The sequence below is a fragment of the Dermacentor albipictus genome, chromosome 8 (genome assembly GCF_038994185.2).
Source record: "Dermacentor albipictus isolate Rhodes 1998 colony chromosome 8, USDA_Dalb.pri_finalv2, whole genome shotgun sequence".
NCBI classification, from domain to species: Eukaryota; Metazoa; Arthropoda; class Arachnida; order Ixodida; family Ixodidae; genus Dermacentor; species Dermacentor albipictus.
The window spans coordinates 46,100,346-46,122,276 of record NC_091828.1 but is presented as its reverse complement, the minus strand read 5'-3'; the positions used below and the strand labels follow the sequence as shown (position 1 = coordinate 46,122,276).

Below are 21,931 nucleotides of genomic sequence, written 5' to 3'. Positions count from 1 at the left end.
CCACCACCTCCGACCTTTGCGCCATCCCCATGAGTCGTGCAACTGTGCCCACCTCACTTCGTTCAGTCTCGGTACAGCAGTGGACGATGGCGCATTCCTGACAACCGGCCAATATGTTTTGCGTGTGGTGTACCTGGCCATGTTGCACGATTTTGTCGTCGCCGCGCAACGTCCTACCGCCGTAGCTTCGACGCCGCACCATACGTTTCCCCACACCCGTCATCCTCGGCGTCCCAGAACCCCGCCCAGATATCTTCCTACTCGGACCACCGCCCTCTTGTTGGCCGCCGTTTGCCATCGCCTTGATGCCGCTCGTTTTCGCCGATGCGCCGTCATCCTTCTCTGCCGGACCGGGAAAACTAATCGTCGCAATTCCAGAGGCAAGAACTCCGTCACTCACGAACAGACCAAGGCCTCTCCTTTCTCCGACTAATGTTATTGACATATGCGTGGACGGCGTCGCTGCACTCGCCGTCGTTGACACTGGTGCCGCAGATTCAGTTATTAGTGCCAAACTTTACTATTCGCTCAAAAAAGTCACGACGCCATTGTCCAACGTGTCAATTCGTACTGCCAGCGCAGACCGCATCACGCCTGCAGCTGCGTGTAACGCTTTGCGTTGTGATCAACGGCCTCCTCTACTTGGTCAAATTTTTGGTGCTGTGTTCTTGTTCCCACGATCTTATCTTGGGCTGGGTCTTCTTTGCCGCTAATAAGGCCGTCATCGACTGTTCTCGTGCTGAAGTTGAACTTGAAATTCGGTGTAATGCCCCACTCCTTGACGCTCGTGAACCTGAAGATAAAGTATTTCTTGCTGAAGACGTTACAATTCCACCGCACTCATCCGCCCTTGCCACAGTGTCTTGCAACATTGTTGCTCATGACAGCGCACTTTTTACGCCATCTGCAATTTTCGCTCGTCGCAAATGTTCCCCGCTGCCTTTCGCTCTTTTGGACGTTCATGCTGGCATCAGCAGACTGCTCGTCGCCAACTGATTATCCTGTCTTCTCACTTTGCTTCGTGGGGAGTGCGTTAGCCGTGCCTAGTGTGTTGACCCTGCTACCCTCATTGACATGCCAACTGGTCCCATCGCGACTCATGAGGTCGGCGGAGTGACCTGTAACCCTGCCCAGGAGCCCACTTCGCCCGATGTTTTATATAGCTCCATCGCCGACACGTTGACTGTTTCTCAACGCGCCCAGCTTCTACGCCTTCTCGAGAAGTTCCGTTCGTCTTTCGACTGCCAGCAAGTTCCCTTGGGCCGCACGTCAACTGTTTGTCATCGCGTCAACACGGGTATCCGCGACAGAGCGCCGTGTTATCGACGACCAAGTAGCTGACATGCTCAAGCGTGGCATCATTCAGCCTTTTGACAGCACCTAGGCATCTCCCGTTGTTCTTGTTAAGAAGGATGGATCGATTCGACTCTGTGTAGATTACCGTCGTCTTAACAAAATAACTCGCAAAGATGTTTACCCTCTTCCGAGATTTTGCGACGCCCTTGACTGTCTCCAAGGCGCGGAATTCTTCTCTTCTATCGACTTACGCAGCGGCTATTGGCAGGTCGTCATGGCACCCGAAGACCAACCTAAAATTGCCTGTGTGACACCAGATGGCGTATATGAATTTCGTGTCATGCCTTTCGGGCTTTGCAACGCCCCCGCAACATTTGAGCATATGATGGACAACCTTTTGCGTGATCTCAAGTGGCAAATGTGCCTGTGCTACTTAGATGATGTGGTCATTTTCTTGCCCGATTTTTCCACCCATCTTTGTAGGCAGGAGGAAGTGATGGAGTGCCTAACTGCCGCCGGCCTTCAGCGCAACCTGAAAAAATGCCGCCTTGGCGCAAGTCAGCTCGATCACCATCCTTGGCCATGTAGTATCTAAATAAGGTATTCTTCCTGACGCCGCCAAGCTCCGTGCAGTTGCTGATTTTCCCAAACCTTGCTCTGTAAGAGAAGTTCGCAGCTTCCTTGGCCTGTGTTCTTACTTTCGACACTTCATTCAGAATTTTGCGTCCATCACCGCTCCCTTGAATCAGCTTCTACGGAGCGATTTGAACGATTACGCCTAGTCGTCCGCTTGTGACGATGCCTTCCAAGAGTTGCGTCGTCTACTGACCTCGCCGCCTATACTGCGTCACTTAGACCCGACAGCTCCGACCGAAGTACGCACCGACGCCAGCAGTATTGGACTCTGTGCTGTGCTCGCGCAGCGCAAATCTGGATTCGGCGAGTACGTCGTTGCATACGCAAGCCGCACCCTCACCAAAGCCGAGAAGAATTATTCCGTTACGGAGAAGGAGTGTTTGGCCATAATCTGGGCACTTGGTAAATTTCGACCCTACCTCTATGGCCGCCCCTTCGACGTGATTACAGACCACCTTAACCCTTTCGGCCCTGGTGTCCTCAAATGAGGACAAGACACTAAAGCCGTGGGTTGCGCGATAAACAGCAAAACGAAACAAAAACAGAAACCCAAATAACTCAGCAGGCATCTCCATCGCCATGGACATCAGTTCTCGTGCGCTCGCGTTTGCCAGAGCACCGGGAAGAAACAACAAAGATGAAAGACGACAACGTCGAAGCTGAACCAAGTAAGTGCGTTTTCTTTTTTTTTTACTTGTGAGGTTTTGTTACTGGCGGATTGAGAATTTGGGAGAATGTTTCTAACTGCCTATAGAATATATAATTATTTAAAACATCCCGCACGTATGCGTAGTTGAGTCACCACATGCATAATAATGTGTGTACTCATTTGAGTACACGAGGGCTGAGTGGGTGCCGCGTATCGCATGTTGGGCTAGGGTGGCGCCTTGAAGTAAAGCGACTTCTGTTTATTTTTCAGGCGCCCAAAATGAAACCTTACTACTTCTACTCAGTTCTACTTCTACTCAAGTTCGCCCAACTTGATAATGGAAATTTATCAGACGTTGGGGAGAATGAAGAATATGACGAAGATGACGACTTCATTCCTGAAGAAACAGGAAACGATGACTGCGTACTCGAATCGTCGGAAACTTCTGGATAATCAGATGAAGAGCAACCGTGTAATGAAATGTCATGGTCCACAAGAGACTTTGACAAACCATCTGCTGATTTTAGTGGAGTTTTTGACGAAAATGAGCATTGTCTTGACAAGCTGCCACTTCGGTGCGAATATTTTTCGCGCTACGTGCCAAACAACGTGTTTGTTAAGCTGGCTAACAAAACAAACTTGTATTTTGTGTTCAAAGAAGGAAAACCGGTCCAACCGAATGAAGAAGAAATAAGGAAACTAATTTCTCTACACTTGCTAATGGGAGTCGGTAAATACCCCCATCTGCACTTATGCTGGAAGCCATCACTGAAAATGGCATATTGCCAGTAGCTCAAGTATTGGAAAATAGAGATACCAAACGAAACAACGGAAAATTGACGTCAGCAAGGAAGTGCCAGCAGCGCATCTTGCTCCACGCGCACACATCGTGTGAACTCAGTAGCTCTTTGTCTTCATTGACGGGCCGGCTTCTTCTGCTTCTAAAACATCCCAGAATATGCAGGTGACACTGCAGCCTCAAGATTAGCAACTTTTACTGCATCGATGTATGTTTGTAACATGGAAAATAAACTGTTACAAAAGATCCACTTTTGTCTCTTCTACACCCACTGGGCCCTCATGTCCTCATTTGAGGACATGATCCCAGACATTACATGATACTAAACACAAACATTTTTTTCATAAATTTCGGTTTCTTATGCGGCAGAGAACCTAAATAACATGGTAGAAAAAATATCAGTGTGATAAAAAAATTTCAGGGCCGAAAGGGATAAACTTTGTTGGCTGTCCACGTTGAAGGACCCCTCAGGTCGATTAGCTCGCTGGGCTTTGCAGTTACAAGATTTCAACGTGCGCGTTGTCTACAGGTCTGGCAGCCGCCACACCGATGCCGACGCGCTTTCCCGTACGCCTGTGTCAACCGAAAGCGATGCCTGCCTCTCTGTCGTTGCCCAAGTACTTTCGTTCGCAGCAGGCTGCGACATAGCTTCGAAGCAACGCAAGGATGCCTGAATTAGTACTCTTATCCGCTTCCTTTCAAACCCGTCGACTGTTCCTTCACCTTCTCGAGATCTGCGCCATCAAGCATCTCACTTCAAAATTCGGGATTTACATATCTATCACCGGAATTATGTCTCTGACGTCCGCAAGTGGTTGCTGGCCATACCTCGACATCTACATGGTGAAATATGTTCTGCCTTCCACACTGACCCGCAGTGTGCACATGTGGGTGTCTTCAAGATGTACACCCGGCTTCGCTCCAGGTTCTATTGGCGTGGTATGTACATCTTTGTGTGCAAGTACATTTGGTCGTGCCCTCAGTGACAATGCCACAAGGTTCCTGCTCAGCATGTCCCTGGTCCACTCCAACCAATCCCGTGTCCTGCCAGCCCCTTAAATCGCATTGGCATTGACCTGTATGGACCCCTTCCGAGCACGGCTTCCAGGAACCGCTGGATAGTTGTCGCCATCGACCATTTGACGCGATACGCAGAAACAGCTGCTCTGCCTGCTGCCACCGCTCGCGATATAGAGTCCTTCCTCCTGAAAAACTTTCTTCTTTGTCATGGTGCAGCTCGCGAACTTTTAAGTGATAGAGGATGTGTCTTCCTCTCCGACGTCGTAAATGCGCTCCTTGCTGAATGTCGCATCGTTCATCGCACCACCGTCGCCTACCGTCCTCAAACTAATGGTCTGACGGAAAGATTTAACCGCACCTTTGACGACATGCTCTCCAAATATTGGCGACATGCTCTGATCACACTGATTGGGACCTTACTTTGCCATTCATCACGTTCGCCTACAACACTGCACCACAGGCAACCACAAACTTCTCCCCATTCTTCCTCTTGTATGGCCGCGAACCTTCAACTACCCTCGACACCATTCTTCCGTATAGACCCGACTCATCCAAATGTACGCCCATCTCTGAAGCTGCCCGCCGTGCAGAGGAATGCCGTCAGCTCGCCCGTTCCTTTATAGCCGTCGACTAATGGAAACAAATATCTCGGCTTGACGATGATCACCCGCATTTTCACTTTCTTCCGGACTCGCTTGTGTGGCTTTGGGTTCCCGCTGTTCCTTCTGGACTCTCATCCAAGCTTGTCTCCAAATATCAAACACCCTACCGTGTTGTAGCACAGACATCGCCTGTGAACTATATTGTCGAGCCTGTCTCGCCACCTACAGACCAACGCTGTCGTGGCCGTGAAACTGTCCTCGTACAACGCCTGAAGCCGTATTACGACCCCATGATTCTAAGTTCACCATAAGTCGCCAGGATGGCTCCTTTTCCTGCGGGGGGCGATTGTAGTGAAGGGCAATGCCCGGCGCCGCAATCACATCGCCAGTCACCCGGGAGGCGCGAGCTCGAGATTGCCTAAGCTGCTCTGGTTGAGACACGCTGCCTGCTGCTCTCTTGTGTTGTATTCGTGGATGACCTGGTGAAGGTTCGCCGGCAATGGTGAAGGTGGTGGCGTGGCTGAGGACAGCAGCGAAAGCTGACGGGCGACCTCAGCACGATCAAGCTCTATTATTTGGCTAAGCAGGGAGTCCATCTCTGGAGCCGCGGTCATGCTTGCAAGGGTTTCGGCGTACGCAGGGGGGCGCCGCGTGAGCAGACGCTGTCTGCAGAGCTCGTCGAAACTCTGGCAAAGCTCAATTACCAGAGAAACCGTGCCTGGGTTTTTGGAGAGCAGCATATGAAAGGCATCGTCGGAAATGCCCTTCATGATGTGACGTACCTTGTCTGCCTCCGCCATCGTTGGGTTGACACGCCGGCAGAGGTCGACGATGTCCTCTATGTAGCTGGTGAACGTTTCACCAGTTTGCTGTGATAGGCTTTGTAGGCGTAGTTCAGCGCGAAGTTTGCGCACGCCAGGGCGGCCGAAAACTTCTGCGATGCCGGTTTTGAATCTAGCTCACGTGCGGAGATCGGCTTCATGGTTTCAATCTTTGAAACCACGAAAATTTGAAACTTAACAGACAGCGTAGTACTATAGGGAACACACTAAGTAATTGAAATCTAAAGTTAATACAGAAAAGGTAAAGCATTTTTTACAATTCTCATAAAATACACAAGACAGTTTCTTAGAAAAAATGAATATCTGAAATGCTATCAAATTGCAAATATCTAGAATAATTACACTGAATATACAGGAAAACACAAGACATGTTCTGGGGAACTCCACCATTTTTCTAACCTTGTGTGGTGAAGCTCCATTCCCCCTCCTGCATTGTTGGTCATTGTCCTCTTCTGCACGGTTCCTGAATTTCCGTTTCGCAGTTTGCAAATAGTGCACATAGTTACGCTGCAAACGTAGCGTGGAAAGCACGATCGATAAAGACTAGAGAGGACAAGCGCTTTCCTTTCCATGCGATGCTTTCAGTGTAACTATGTATTACCAACCAGCCTAAGCCTATACTCTTCTGAATTGCACATGACACTGGCAAAGTAGAACTTGGATCACGATAGGCCATGGTGAATGGCCCAGCTCCTGTCCAAAAAGTAGGACAGAGTCACTGGCTAAAGATACAACGGGGATAAATCATTCATCCAAAACAGATACTATTTTTCTGAACATTTGAGGGTTGCACGCAGTTATTTCCATGGGCTATACGTACGCACATTTAATTTTCTTTCTCGGCTGTTCTGGAAGAGCATGCAGGCTGTATGTGGTGGCGGATTATATGGAGAAAACTATGGTATCTTCTAGTGGGGGCTCCTCGCAATCTCAACTTGCGTAAACATTGACAAAGTTAAGCCTGTGGTAATAAGAAACCCGCTGATGATGTCTCGTATGAGACAAATTGTTTTGCAAGTGCCGGGCTACGGGCCTGAAGTGCTCATTAGGGTTAAGAGAGCAAGCTTCGTCAAAGCATTTTTGAAAGTGTTCTTTGAGGCTCAAAGAATCCAAGAGAGTCGTCAAGCACTCCACATTCTGTCACTTATGATTTTTGCTTTTCTGTAAAATACTTTTTATAAGTAGCTTCACAAACAGGGTCATGAAGCATTAAAAAGCAGAAATATCTTGTAAATTAAATATGATCATTAGAAATCCATATGTTTATCGTACTTGAAGTCACCCTGAAGATCTCTCAAATAATAAAAAAGATAGCTTTTATGAAATTTAGCATCTGTGTTCTTTTTTGACATTTCATAACTCTTACCTACTTCTATTTTATTTGTGCAGCATTGAAGCCTTCTAGTTCTCCGTCAACTGCCAACTGTGACAGATGTCACCTATGTGACTATGAGGCTGATGAACTGTTTCATCTGGATGCACATGCCAACGTCCATACTGGCGAGAAACCATTTCAGTGCCCTTCATGTCATAGGAGCTTGTCAAACAGATACAACTTAAACGTTGCCCTGCGCACCCAGGCAAGCGATAAGCCATTTGAGTGTTCTCGATGCCCTCAGAGCTTCTCAGAAAAGTGCAACCTCAAAGACCACCTGCGTACCCACACAGGTGAGAAGCCATATCAGTGTCCTTCATGTTCTCAGAGCTTCACATGCAAGGCTAAACTGAAAGTTCACCTGCGCACCCACACAGGTGAGAGGCCATATCAGTGCCCTTCATGCTCTCAGAGCTTCTCGCAACAGGGCCATCTAAAAGCCCACCTGCGCACCCATACAGGCGATAAGCCATTTGAGTGCCCTTCATGCTCTCAGAGCTTCACACGCAAGTTTACCCTCAAAGTCCACCTGCGCACCCATACAGGTGAGAAGCCATATCAGTGCCCTTCATGCTCTCAAGGCTTCAGAAAGAGAGATGACTTAAAGTGCCACCTGCGCACCCACACAGGCGAGAAGCCATTTGAGTGCTCTTCATGCTCTCAGAGCTTCTCACAACAGGCCCACCTGAAAGCCCACCTGCGCACCCACACAGGTGAGAAGCCATATCAGTGCCCTTCATGCTCTCGGGCTTTCAAAAAGAGACATAGCTTAAAGTGCCACCTGCGCGCACACACAGGCGAGAAGCCATTTGAGTGCCCTTCATGCTCTCAGAGCTTCGCACGCAAGTCTACCCTCAAAGTCCACCTGCTCACCCATACGGATGAGAAGCCATATCAGTGCCCTTCATGCTCTCAAAGCTTCAAAAAGAGATATGACTTAACGTGCCACCTGCGCACCCACACAGGTGAGAAGCCATATCAGTGCCCTTCATGCTCTCGGGGCTTCATAAAGAGATATGGCTTAAAACGCCACCTGCGCACCCACACAGGCGATAAGCCATTTGAGTGCCCTTCATGCTCTCAGAGCTTCACACGGAAGTTTATCCTCAAAGTCCACCTGCGCACCCATACAGGTGAGAAGCCATATCAGTGCCCTTCATGCTCTCAAGGCTTCAGAAAGAGAGATGACCTAAAGTGCCACCTGCGCACCCACACAGATGAGAAGCCATTTGAGTGCCCTTCATGATCTCAGAGCTTCTCACAACAGGCGCACCTGAAAGCCCACCTGCGCACCCACACAGGTGAAAAGCCATATCAGTGCCCTTCATGCTCTCAGAGCTTCTCCCAAAAGGTCCACCTTGAGACATATGAGGCAAGAAGCCAATTCAAAGTCCATTATGCCTTCAGAGATTGTCGTTGAAGAATGCCCCCAAGACACACCAGCTCATTCATGCAGGTGACCGGCCGTATAGTTGTAACGTCTGCTCCAGGTCCCTTACACAGTCTCATAACTTGAACAGACATAAGGGATGACAGCACCATGATACTCTAGGGTAGGTCAAGAACGATGTTGAATGGGAATCTGAATTATAAATCTACAAATGTGAAGAATGTCGCATAGTGTTTTACTGCATGAGGTAGCAGAAGTGTTTCCATGTGCTCATAAAGGGAAGGTTTAACTCGAGCCCATCTCTGATGCTGCCTATTCTAATACATGTAAAATGCAGGAACACTTTTCTGAGGTAACTACTTGACCAATTATTAGGAAATTTGTTGCTTTTGAGACATAAAGATAAATTCTAGTGGGTGCTGGATGCAGAATCTTGATTTAAGGCCTTAATGCTATAATAGCAATTTACAAAGATTTGAAAAAAATTGAAACGAGAAGTTATTAAATTCGCAATTCTGCACCTAGAATAGTTATCGTAGTTCTGTAACTGCATATGGTAGATAATGAAAAGCGGAGAAATTTGATGTATCAATTTATATCATTCGTCAACTTGTTACATTGTTTATGAGGTTTTTTTTTTTCAATGTCCTACTCACATATTAGTGCTATATTTGAAATCCTTGTTTAATATATCAGTATTGTCCGCTTTAGATGTGTCCTATTTGATGCATTTGACAGAATTGTGATAAATGTTTTTCATTGCCGAGTTAGAGTTCTATACTTGGTAGTTATGCTTTCGGAAAATTTGTGATTTTCAACAATTTTTATCAGGAGATTCGCGGCCTAAATAAAGCATTCAATATGGACACTCACTCGATTCTTACTATTTCTTTAAATGCAAACAACCTCATCAAATTTAGTGTAGCAGTTGTCGAGAAAAAAAAATTTATTCCCATGTATTTAGATAGGAGCCCCTGTTCTAAGTCTTCCTCTTAAACGGTCACTGAAACACTTTTTTTCGGATGATCCCATTTGCTCTTAATCTTTTCTCAAGGTGTTATGGAACACAGAGCAAAAGGAATTATGAGAACTGACCCCCACTAAGCCATTATAGGTGAGAAAAAATTCAAAATGCAGTTAAACCTCGATATAATGAAGTCTGTAAAATCAACGATTTGCTTTGTCATATTGTGCTTGTTATTTTTCCAATAGTATGCAACAGTTTGTTTGATCTCAGAAATTACTGTTTGAATGCCCCTACAGAAAAAGTATGTTAATTGTAATACCTATTATTATACTACAGACATCTCAGTGATCTGATTTCTGTAGGTAAATTTTTTTTCAGAATTGTCTTTTGGTACATATGGACTTGTTCTGTTAGATCCACTCACTTTGGCGGGCGAGCTGGATTGAAGCCTTGATATAGTGTGTAAGTGCAACTGAACGAGGATGTAGAAAGAAATAAGTACACAGAGACAGCACTGACAAGGTTCTGATATGCATGGTTCATCCTGGAGTCTCTTGATCTTACCCAATTTACACCTATCTTTTTTGTTTACCTATAGGTACATTTTTAGAGCAATTGATTGTTCAGTGAGCATTCCTATGTCTGCCTCATGACAGCACCAAATAAATACTTGTGTTTAATGAGTTTGCATTGTCGGTTCTTGGTACGTTAATACATGTACTTGAATGACAGCATGCAATATACTGTTAGCATTTTATTGTATCTGGGGCTACACGAGAAGTAAAGTGAGGGCAGTTGGTTCATTATTAGCACAGAAAAAACTTGTTATAGCTAACATACATGAGTAATTTAAGTTTTCATTCAAATGTCAAGTCCACCATGCCTGATTCATTCCCACATTTTGCTTCAACTTGTGTATCGGGTGGATGTGTGCTTTTCCGTTTATTAATTATTTCTCTCCTCTTTGTGGGTTTCCGCAGAACTACTACGTCAAACACTTGTCTTTGCATCGTGTGTTGTCGACAAATTCGACTTCGCCCTGCCATCTGTTAGCCGCCTGGTTAACTCAGATGGTAGAGCGGCTGCCCCAGATAGGCGGTGGTCCCGGGTTCGAGTCCCGGACCAGGACGATTTTTTCTTCAACTCTGAGGCTTTTCTTTCGAGGAACCCGTATGGGTTTCCTTTGCAGCAATTGCTACGGACGAGTCGATGTCCGCTTTTCCCTTTATTAATGTATGATCATATTCATTTTTACAGTTTACATATTGAGTCGGGCACACATCTGCACTGTAAAATACATTTCTGCACAGAAGGCAAGGAATTGGGCCAATCCTGTTTTTCGACATTTGAAAATATTCTTTCTGCATTGTAGCTGTGCCTGTCTCTTGTAAGGAATTTATTTCCTCACCAACAATATTGCGTGCAGGACATGTTATTAACATAATAAATCCAAGAATTCACTGTTTTGATTAAGGGTGTGTGAATATTTGATACAATAAAATAGGGACTTTGTAAATACAAGTAAGTTCTAATAGCCATCGAACATTTAAAACAGTACCTCGGCACAAATAAGCTCATATGGAAGCAAAAGTATGATAAATGTCACAGCCGTGGGCGTCTTATAGGCATAAAATATGAGAAAGTGCGTAATGGAGGCTGTATACGTTTCTAAGGGAGCTAGGCTTTCCTGGCTATACGGGGATCATTTGCGCTGTCTGAAGAGCCCTCTGTATGCGAGCAATTTCCTCATTCGTTCCTTGTTCTCCATTTGTGCTTTTAGTAAACAATGCTTCGAAACAAGTGCTTTCAAGAAAATGCTTCATAATGTGCGATGGAACCACAGGAACTTGCCAATGTACTGAACACCAGGATGTGCGTTTTGTTTTACATATATTTTGATAATAGCTGTTCATTTTTTGAAAACTATTTCAAACGTATTCTACATTTCTTCCATTCCTGGGACTATTCGATTCGCATTCCATTCAGTCCGAAAAATTACTTCTATATTGGGCAACAATGTACCTACCTACATAAGGCTTCTTTTTGCCAGTGCCACTCCTAAGGATTTCCTCCACATCCACTCAGCCATTTTGGTGACACATATGCCTTCGGACTCTGGCACGTTGCATTCACGTGAAGAGGCACTTGTGTCAACATGTGCCCATTTCAGTGCGGGTTCTTCTTTCAAAGCTTGCTTATTTTCAACTTGTGAACTTAAATGACAATTGTCTATTGACATCGTTATGCAATATGGGTGTCCATGTATTAATTCAAATCTGAATGTGGAATATGCATATGTGTGCACTCTGCTACAATGCATTCTGATACACAAGCGTTACCATATGCTCGGATATGTTGAGCTGCCCAGGTAGCTCATAGCATGTTCCAAGATAATGTGACAAGTTGTTTCATTCTGTTTTAAATATGCAATGAAAAAATTTGTAAACTCTGATATGACATGACACTGATAACACCTCGATACCATAGTCAAGTAGGGTATCATGTATATAGGCACACATTGTTGAAATATATTATTACATAATTTCTTTAGTTATATTAGGATATAGCTGAGGGCAGCTGTGCTGAATGTTGCAGTGATATTTTTGGTAATCAGTTGCTTTATGTAATAGCTCAACAACGAAGTACTTGTATTTTCACTATGCTTACAAAAAACCTCTGTGTATAGTAAAGCACTTATTAGTGATAAATTGGGAATGTTGCATAGCTCACTAGGACATCTTCTCCAAGTGAGCCTTCTTCTTCTCCAAGTGAAATGGCGCCGCGGTAGCTGAATTGGTAGAGCATCGCATGCGAAATGCGAAGGTTGTGGGATCATTCCTCGCCTGCGGCAAGTTGTTTTTTCATCCACTTTCATTTCTATAATTCATCATTTGTTTATTTCATTTATTAAGCCGAAGTAATTTCATCTAAGTTGTCCTTGGTGTTGGTGTTCGTTGGCTTCTTGTGATATGACTAATAAATATCGCGCCCCTCGGTTCTTACATAACGAGGCTCTCAAATCCAGCAGCATTGATGCCTTCTGGTAGCATCTGTGGGTTTACTGACCGGTTGCCTTCACTCAAAAAAAAATAATCACGTTCTTATGAAACCTGCGGCAGAAAGGACGTTCTACATCCTCTGCCAAGGTCTGTGGGTGGTGGTGCTGGCTAACACTCCCAGGGTTCTACTAGGAAACACGAACACCCAAGAAAGTGGATGGGGAAACGGTGCGGCGGTAGATCAATTGGTAGAGCATCGCACGCGAAATGCGAAGGTTGTGGGATCGTTCCCTACTTGCGGCAAGTTGTTTTTTCATCCGCTCTCATTTCCATTAATTTACCGTTTCTTTATTTCATTTATTAAGCAGAGGTTCCCCTATGCTGTCCTTGGTGTTAGTCTTTATTTGCTTCTTGTGATATGGCTAACAATAATCGGGCCCCTCGGGCAACTCCCCTTCTTCTCGTTTGTACCACTGATTAATTTATCTCTTTGGAGACTTTAATATTCCACAAATTGTTTCCACCACTTTTTTTTCACCATGTTGCCTTTCAACAAAATTCTGATCAGGCAACTTTTGTTATGAACACATTAGGCCTGTTACTTGCGAATGCTCCGTATACATTTAAGACCGTATCTTGACGAAAAGGCTTTAATGACCATAATTTAATTGAAGTAGTTTTCTGCAGATTTCTGTAGTTTTCTGCAGATTAATTTTTAGAACCACTCTTCTGCTTTGCCTCTCCAGGTCAGAGAGCATGCATTGCAATTGGTCCCCTGAGTTACTAAGCAGGGCAATATCATCAGCGAATCGCAAGTTACTAAGGTATTCTCCATTAACTTTAATCCCAATTCTTCCCAATCCAGGTCTCTGAATACCTCCTGTAAACACGCTGTTTACAGGAGGTATTCAGATAGCATTGGAGAGATCGTATCTCCCTGCCTGACGCCTTTCTTTATTGGGATTTTGTTGCTTGCTTTATGGAGGACTACGGTGGCTGTGGAGCCGCTATAGATATAATTCAGTATTTTTACATACGGCTCGTCTACACCCTGATTCCGTAATGCCTCCGTGACTTCTGAGGTTTCGACAGAATCAAACGCTTTCTCGTAATCAATGAAAGCTGTATATAAGGGTTGGTTATATTCCGCACATTTCTCTATAAGCTGATTGATAGTGTGAATATGGTCTATTGTTGAGTAGCCTTTACGGAATCCTGCCTGGTCCTTTGGTTGACAGAAGTCTAAGGTGCTCCTGATTCTATTTGCGATTACCTTAGTAAATACTTTGTAGGCAACATACAGCAAGCTGATCTGTCTATAATTTTTCAAGTCTTTGGCGTCCCCTTTCTTATGGATCAGGATTATGTTAGCGTTTTTCCAAGATTCCGGTACGCTCGACGTTATGAGGCATTGCGTATACAGGGTGGCCAGTTTCTCTAGAACAATCTGTCCACCATCCTTCAACAAGTCCGCTGTTACCTGATCCTCCCCAGCTGCCTTCCCCCTTTGCATATCTCTCAAGGCTTTCTTTACTTCTTCCGGCGTTACTTTGCGATTTCGAATCCCTCTAGACTATTTTCACTTCCATTATCGTCGTGGGTGCCGCTGGTACTGTATAAATCTCTATAGAACTCCTCAGCCACTTCAACTATCTCATCCATATTATTAATGATATTGCCTGCTTTGTCTCCCAACGCATACATCTGATCCTTGCCAATTCCTAGTTTCTTCACCCTTTTTAGGCTTCCTCCGTTCCTGAGAGCATGTTCAATTCTATCCATATTATACTTCCTTATGTCAGCTGTCTTACGCTTGTTGATTAACTTCGAAAGTTCTCCCAGTTCTATTCTAGCTGTAGGGTTAGAAGCTTTCATACATTGGCATTTCCTGATCAGATTTTTCGTCTCCTGCGATAGTTTGCTGGTATCCTGCCTAACGGGGTTACCACCGACTTCCATTGCACACTCCTTAATGATGCCCACAATTGTCGTTCATTGCTTCAACACTAAGGTCCTCTTCCTGAGTTAAAGCCGAATACCTGTTCTGTAGCTTGATCTGGAATTCCTCTATTTTCCCTCTTACCGCTAACTCATTGATCGCCGTCTTATGTAGCAGTTTCTTCAGTTCCTTCCTCAAATCTAGACTAATTCGAGTTCTTACCATCCTATGCTCACTGCAGCACACCTTGCCGAGCACGTCCACATCTTGCACGATGCCAGGGTTAGCGCATAGTATGTCAATTTCATTTCTAGTCGTGGCATTCGGGGTTCTCCATGTCCACTTCCGTCTATCCCACTTGCGGAACAAGGTATTTATTATCCGCATATTATTCTGTTCCGCAAGCTCTACTAATAACTCTTGCCTGCTATTCCTAGTGCCTAGGCCATATTCCCCCACTGCCTTGTCTCCAGCCTGCTTCTTGCCTACCTGGGCATTAAAGTCGCCCATTAGTATAGTGTATTTAGTTTTCACTCTACCCATCGCCGATTCCACGTCTTTATAGAAGCTTTCGACTTCCTGGTCATCATGACTGGATGTAGGGGCATAGACCTGTACAATCTTCATTTTGTACCTCTTGTTAAGTTTCACAACAAGACCTGCCACCCTCTCGTTAATGCTATAGAATTCCTGTATGTAACGAGCTATATTCTTATTAAAGAAGAATCCGACTCCTAGTTCTCTCCGCTAAGCCCCGGTAGCACAGGACGTGCCCGCTTTTTAACACTCTTTTGGCCTCCTAACTTCACTAAGCCCTATTATATCCCATTTACTGCCCACTAATTCCTCCAATAGCACCGCTAGACTCGCCTCACTAGATAACGTTCTAGCGTTAAACGTGTCCAGGTTCATATTCCAATGGCGGCCTGTCCGGAGCCAGTGAATCTTAGCACCCTCTGCTGCGTCGCATTTCTGACCGCCGCCATGGTCAGTTGCTTCGCAGCTGCTGGGGACTGAGAGCCGGGGTTTGATTTTTGTGTTCATATAGGAGGTTGTGGCCAAGTACTGCACCAGGGTGGCCAATCCTGCTCTGGTGAGGGAGTCCGTTATCGGTTAACTAAAATAATACCCATTTTTAATCTAGAAATAAGAATTCACCTGAAAACTACCTTCCGATATCACTCAGATGCATCTGATGCAAACTTCTTGAGCTTATAGTCGCCTCGTATGTCTAGAGCCACCTGGAGGATAACAAATTCTTTCCAAGCCAGCACGGTTCAGGAAAAGATGTCACGCGAAACACAGCTACTAGATACCAATTCCCTCTTTCTTGATCTTGCCAAAGCTTTCAATCGTTTCACCTATTGCTGCGTTATTTCTAAATTAGGTGCCCTTCAGTTAGAATCTCTCACTTTATTGTGGCTTCCGAATTTCCTTTCCCTTCGCAAGCTCTTCGCGACGGCTAATAATTCTTCCTCTCACTCTTCATATGTCTCTTGTGGCGTTCCACAGGGCAGCATTCTAGGCCTGCTTCTTTTCCTGACCTTCATAATTGATCTGCCAAATAAAATATCATCAAGTATTAGAATATTCGCAATGACCGCATGCTATACAGCCCAATAAACTGTCCCGACGAACACCTTATCCTTCAAGATGATCTTAACATTATCTCTGACTGGTGTAACACCTGGCTCATGGCCCTAAATAAAAAGAAATGCAAAATTATTTTTTTTTGTACGTAGGCGTGATGTTTCTTATTTTTCCTACCACATACAAGGAGACAAGCTGTCGCAGACATCATAATGTAAATATCTTGGCGTTTACCTTGCACCAGGCTTCTCCTGGTATCTTCACATCTGTGCAGCCTGCGTGAAAGCCTTAAAAACCGGTGATTTACGCCGCAACCTCCGTCAATGACCCTCTAATGTTTGCAAGTGATCCTAACTTTCCTTCGCCCACAACTTGAACGCGCCTGACCTGGTCTTCTTCCGCTCATTATCAAATTAACTGTCTTGAAGCTGTTCAGAACAGAGCCACCATTACATTTCAGGTAACTATGACCACCATTAAGTGTCAACCAGCTTAAACTCAGTCATTTTCTTCAACCTTTGGTCATTCACGGTCAAATGTGTCTGCTATACCTGTTTCACAAGTACGTCTACAGCAATAGAATCACCTCGTTACATCTTGAATGCCCCCTTTTCACCTCGCGCAGGCTACCTAATCACCTCAGCTTCACGCGCATCTTGGGTAACGCGAATGCTTTTAGCACATCTGCACTTCCACAAGCCATGTGCACTCGAAATGATCTTTCTGGTTATATCGCCTCCGATAATAACCGGAATATGTTTCTTCACAACCTTGTGGTGAATTTTTTGCATAGCACTGTATTGCCACGTGATGGTGAAGAATCCGTTCAAACTGCGAATTGTGAAACGTGTTTTATTGGGTGAACCTGTGGCCTGGAATACAGGCTGCACTCAAAGTGCAACGATAGTGGCGAGCACACTCAGCAGCCTGTGAAAATCTTATGTGCCGGTCAAGCGTTTCGGCTTTTTACATGAGGCATCGAAGGTTTCAGAGTAATTGGCGATACCTGGATGTCCCCCAGAAAGTTCTACATAATTCGCCTCGCGCACACATGCAGTCAAATTACACAAGGTTCGGTAACGAGAGACAGCGAACAGAACCATCGATAACATTTCATAAACTTGCGATGCGTACAGGCGCGTCCTGCGCTGAGCGATAACATTTGTTAGATGACGAAACACTGTCATTTGATAAACAAGTGCACATGTCAATATCAAAACTGAACAGTTTACCATATCTTAGGTATTTAAGTTCTCATTAAAAAAATTTCGGTTGTGGCGGCCACATATTAATGGGGGCAAAATGCAAAAACCCTCTCTCATGCATTGGGGCCGTGTTGAAGATCCCCTGGTGGTCACAATTATTTCGTAGTACCCCCCCCCCCCCCCGCGGTGTGCCTCGTAATCAAATCATATTTCTACCACGTAAAACCCCCAAATACAATTCAATTCAATAGAAAAGAAGCCTGGCTGTCTTGCACTGGAAGTATTTTGGCAACCAACTTCAGTGCTACATAAATACTGAGGCAGAGCAAGCGTGTTGCAGAGCATGATCTCGTACTGGAACAAGGTAGAAAATGGCATAGTTTCCGTACCTGCGCACGTGACTGCATGACCGTGGAAACAAGCAGATGAAGCAGAAGTACATCTCCCTTGCTTCGCACACATTTCACAGACACGCAGACATTCCATTTGTGTGTTTCAATATTTCTGTAAGCTTCCATTCGTCCATTCAAGCAACAGATCACACCAATAACACATGTTGCCTTGAATAATTATCGAAGCCACGTGTCACTGCGAGCGACGTCACAATGCGGACGCGAGCATGTAGGCGCAGGGACACGAGCACGTCACCGTGCAGCTTGGAGAGCGGTCGCCGCTAGGGAAAAGGAAAACAGCATTCGGATTGAAATTTCGGACCATTTCGCTGCCCTTAGCGGTGTAATTCTTTGCCAACATGATCCTTACCATGCATTGTATCCACTGCGCTTTTCAGCTCAAGATAGCCAGACCTGGTGAGGGGCCCTTTAAAGCAGTCACACAAAGCAGTCGTATCTGATGAGCACGCAGTCGCTCAATTCCTTACAGACCTGTTGGGAATTTTCTCCTTTGTTGTGACCTTTTTACTGCTTCATACCATACGTGCTTTCAAGAAATTTGTAATATGAAATGGTCGCGTTGGCCACCGTTCTCTGAATGTATGAGACTTGCAAAATAATCCTGTGTACATCACAGCTGCCATCTGCATTGCAAAGCACCATCAACGCTGTGTTCGCATGTAATCTCTAGAGACTAAAGCATATGAGATCCTAGACAACATAATTTAATAACCCTGCTAACGGCTGTTGATTGATACGCTTACAATGAAGGATTGCAAATGCTGACAACGCAGAACTGTGCGAAAGCAATATTTGACAATAATAATTCTCTGATATTCTTTATTTTCTTCAGCTAACTGCTGATGTATTGACATTTCGTTCTCCTCAACGGCACCTTGTGCAGGTAAGCACTATCGCGGTGCGAAGGTTATATTTACTACTGGCTCAAACTACTCAGTTCCTAATTGTCATAATTTAGTCCACTTTTAATCGGCCTGTGACTTTATGCGCATGAAGCTGTGATTTACGAATAGTCAAGAAAGTTGGAAGTGAACACAATCATGAGTAAGCACCACTGTTTCGACCGCGTCTGCTGTCTGAAACCGAAGAAAGTATTTAAAGAAACACTCGTACCTGCAGCATAATGAATGGTTGATGGCTACCGCTGTCCGTCTAGTGTGATTCAGGATAACTCATAACTCATTATTTGCATCTTCTAATTAATAATTTGGAATTGATGTTCAAATTACCTATAATTTCACATCCATGATACTATGCTGTATAATAGTTAGGGAACACTAAACTGAAGTTATCACCAGTGATCACTAATCACTTTTTATTATCATGTAGCAATGGTAGAAGAGATGATGCTCAGTCAATGACATTTTGATGAATATCGATGACAATGTGTAGATAGATATCAACGACTGATATCGATGATATCAGTCATCGTGTGATCATCATCGTGTAGAGATCCTGTAATCATCAGTCATCGCGTAATCAGTCATCAGTTTGATAGATATCGATGATAGATATAGATGACTATGTTTTCAAGAATCTGAACCTGGCAACGTTTAACACTAGAACGTTATCTAATGAGGCGAGTCTAGCAGTGTTATTGGAGGAATTAGCGGGCAGTAAATGGGATATAATAGGGCTCAGTGAGGTTAGGAGGGCAAAGGAAGCATATACAGTGCTAAATGCGGGCACGTCCTGTGTTACCAGGGCTTAGCAGAGAGACGAGAACTAGGAGTCGGATTCCTGATACATAAGGATATAGCTGGTAACATACAGGAATTCTCTAGCATTAATGAGAGGGTGGCAGTTGTTGTTAAACTTATAAGAGGTACAAATCGAAGGTCGTACAGGTCTACGCACTTACATCGAGTCATGATGACCAGGAAGTCGAAAGCTTCTATTAAGACGTGGAATCGGCGATGGCTAAAGTCAAAACAAAATACACTACACTGATGGGCCACTTAAATGCCGGGGTAGGCAAGACTCAGGCTGGAGACAAGTCAGGTGGGTGTATGGGTGGAGGTAGTCAGTGGGAATATGGCATATGTTTTAGGAAAAGCAAGGGACAGTTATTAGTAGAGTTTGCAGAACGTAATAATATGCGGATAATGAATACCTTCTTCCGCAAGCGGGGTAGCCGAAAGTGGACATGGAGGAGCCCGAATGCCGCGACTAGAATGAAATACACATACCATGCGCTAACCCTGGCATCATACAAGATGTGGACGCGCTCGGCATGGTGCGCTGCAGTGAGCATAGGATGGTAAGAACTCGAGTTAGCCTAGATTTGAGGAGGTAACTGAAGAAAATGGTACATAAGATGGCAATCAATTAGTTAGCGGTAAGAGTTTAAATGGAGGAATTTCGGATCAAGCTGCAGAACTGGTATTCGGCTTTAACTCGGTACGAGGACCTTAGTGTTGAAGCAATGAACGACAATCATATGGGCATCATTAAGGAGTGTGTAACAGAAGTCGGTGGTAACTGCGTTTGACAGGATACCAGTAAGCTATCGCAGGAGACGGAAGAGCTCATTAAAAATGCCAATGTATGAAAGTCTCTAACCCTACAGCTGGAATAGAACTGGCAGAACTCATCAACGTAACCGTGAAGCGTAAGACAGCTGACATAAGGAAGTATAATATGGACAGAATTGAACATGCCCTCAGGAACGGAGGAAGCCTAAAAGCAGTGAAGCAGAAACTACGAATAGGCAAGAATCAGATGTATGCGTTAAGAGACAAAGCCGGCAATATCATTAGTAGTAATATGGATGAGGCAGTTCAAGTGGCTGAGGAGTTCTATAGAAATTTATACACTACCAGTGGCACCCACGATGACAATTGAAGAGGGAATAGTCTAGAGGAATTTGACATCCTACAAGCAGTGCCGGAAGAACCAAAGAAAGCCTTGGGAGCTATGCAAAGGGGGAAGGCTGCTGGGGAGGCTCAAGTAATAGCAGATTTGTTGAAGGACGGTGGGCTGATTGTTCTAGAAAAACTGGCCACTCTGTATTCACATTGCTTCATGACCTTGAGCGTACTGGAATCTTGGAAGAACGCCAACAGAATCTTAGGTCATATGAAAGGGGACGCCAAAGACATGAAAAATAATAGAACGATCAGCTTAGTGTCCGTTGCCTACAAATTATTTACTACGGTAAGCACGAATAGAATCAGGAACACCTTAGACTTCTGTCAACCAAAGGTCCAGGCTGGATTTCATAAAAGCTACTCAACAATAGACCATATTCACACTATCAATCAGGTGATAGAGAAATGTGTGGAATATAACCAACCCTTATATATAGCTTTCAATGATTACGAGAAATCGTGTCGTTAAGTCGAAACCTAAGCAGTCATGCAGGCACTCCGGAATCGGGGTGTAGACGACCCATATGTAAAATATTGAAACATATCTATAGTGGCTTCACAGCCACCGTAGTTGTTCATAAAGAAAGCAACAAAATCCCAATAAAGAAGGGTGTCAGGCAGGGAGATACGATCTCTCCAGTGCTATTCACAGCGTGTTTACAGGGGGTATTCAGAGATCTGGATTGGGAAGAATTGGGGAGAAGAGTTAATGGAGAATATCTTAGTAACTTGTGATTCGCTGATGATATTGCCGCGTATACCCTGCTGGAGTATACAAGCTGAATGAAGATACAGGCGTTTGCACTTTACGAAAACGTGAGCGGCGACGCGCGATGCCCAGACGAACCTCGTTCTCCTCTTCTTCAGTCCCTTGATGCGCCGCACCATGTGGCATTATCCCCTATTAAAAAAAAAGAAGGAAAGCATACGAAGGCTTGACCTGAGAGCGCCGAGATGGTCTAGGATGAACACAGGCTATAGCCACAATCACTGTGGTATGCGATATATTCACAAAGCACTGATGGAAGAGCAACAACAAAAACTAACCGAAGCGGCTGAAAACGTCGAATATTAGGGGCTATAGTACGGTTTCAACCGCACAACGTGCACAATCTCAGATTGCGGTTGTCGACGTCAAGGAGGCTGGCTTCCGTCGGGGAGGACTTCGTAATTCACGTCACTATGGAGGGAATGAAAAGGAAAGGCAGGGAGGTTAACCAGATATGAGAGCCCGGTTTGCTACCCTACACTGGGGATGGGGGATAGGGGTTAGAAAGATGGCAGAGGAAAACGCTAAAAAAAAGGGGGAAAAACACGCACACATGGAGGCACACACACA

General features: G+C 44.8%; 1 protein-coding gene across 9 annotated transcripts in view; it reads left to right on the top strand.

The window, feature by feature from the left end:
• LOC135909725 (zinc finger protein 658B-like) overlaps positions 1–21,931 on the top strand; it is a 127,411-nt gene that overhangs the window by 72,218 nt on the left and 33,262 nt on the right. For 6 of the 9 annotated variants that reach the window (XM_065441783.1, XM_065441782.1, XM_065441781.1 and 3 more), the window contains one exon: positions 7,234–7,932. In XM_065441783.1, the coding sequence (XP_065297855.1) occupies positions 7,234–7,932 (699 nt within the window). The remainder of the gene's footprint in view (positions 1–7,233; positions 7,933–21,931) is intronic. The other 3 variants (XM_065441784.1, XM_070523318.1, XM_065441786.2) reach the window with 3 other exon arrangements.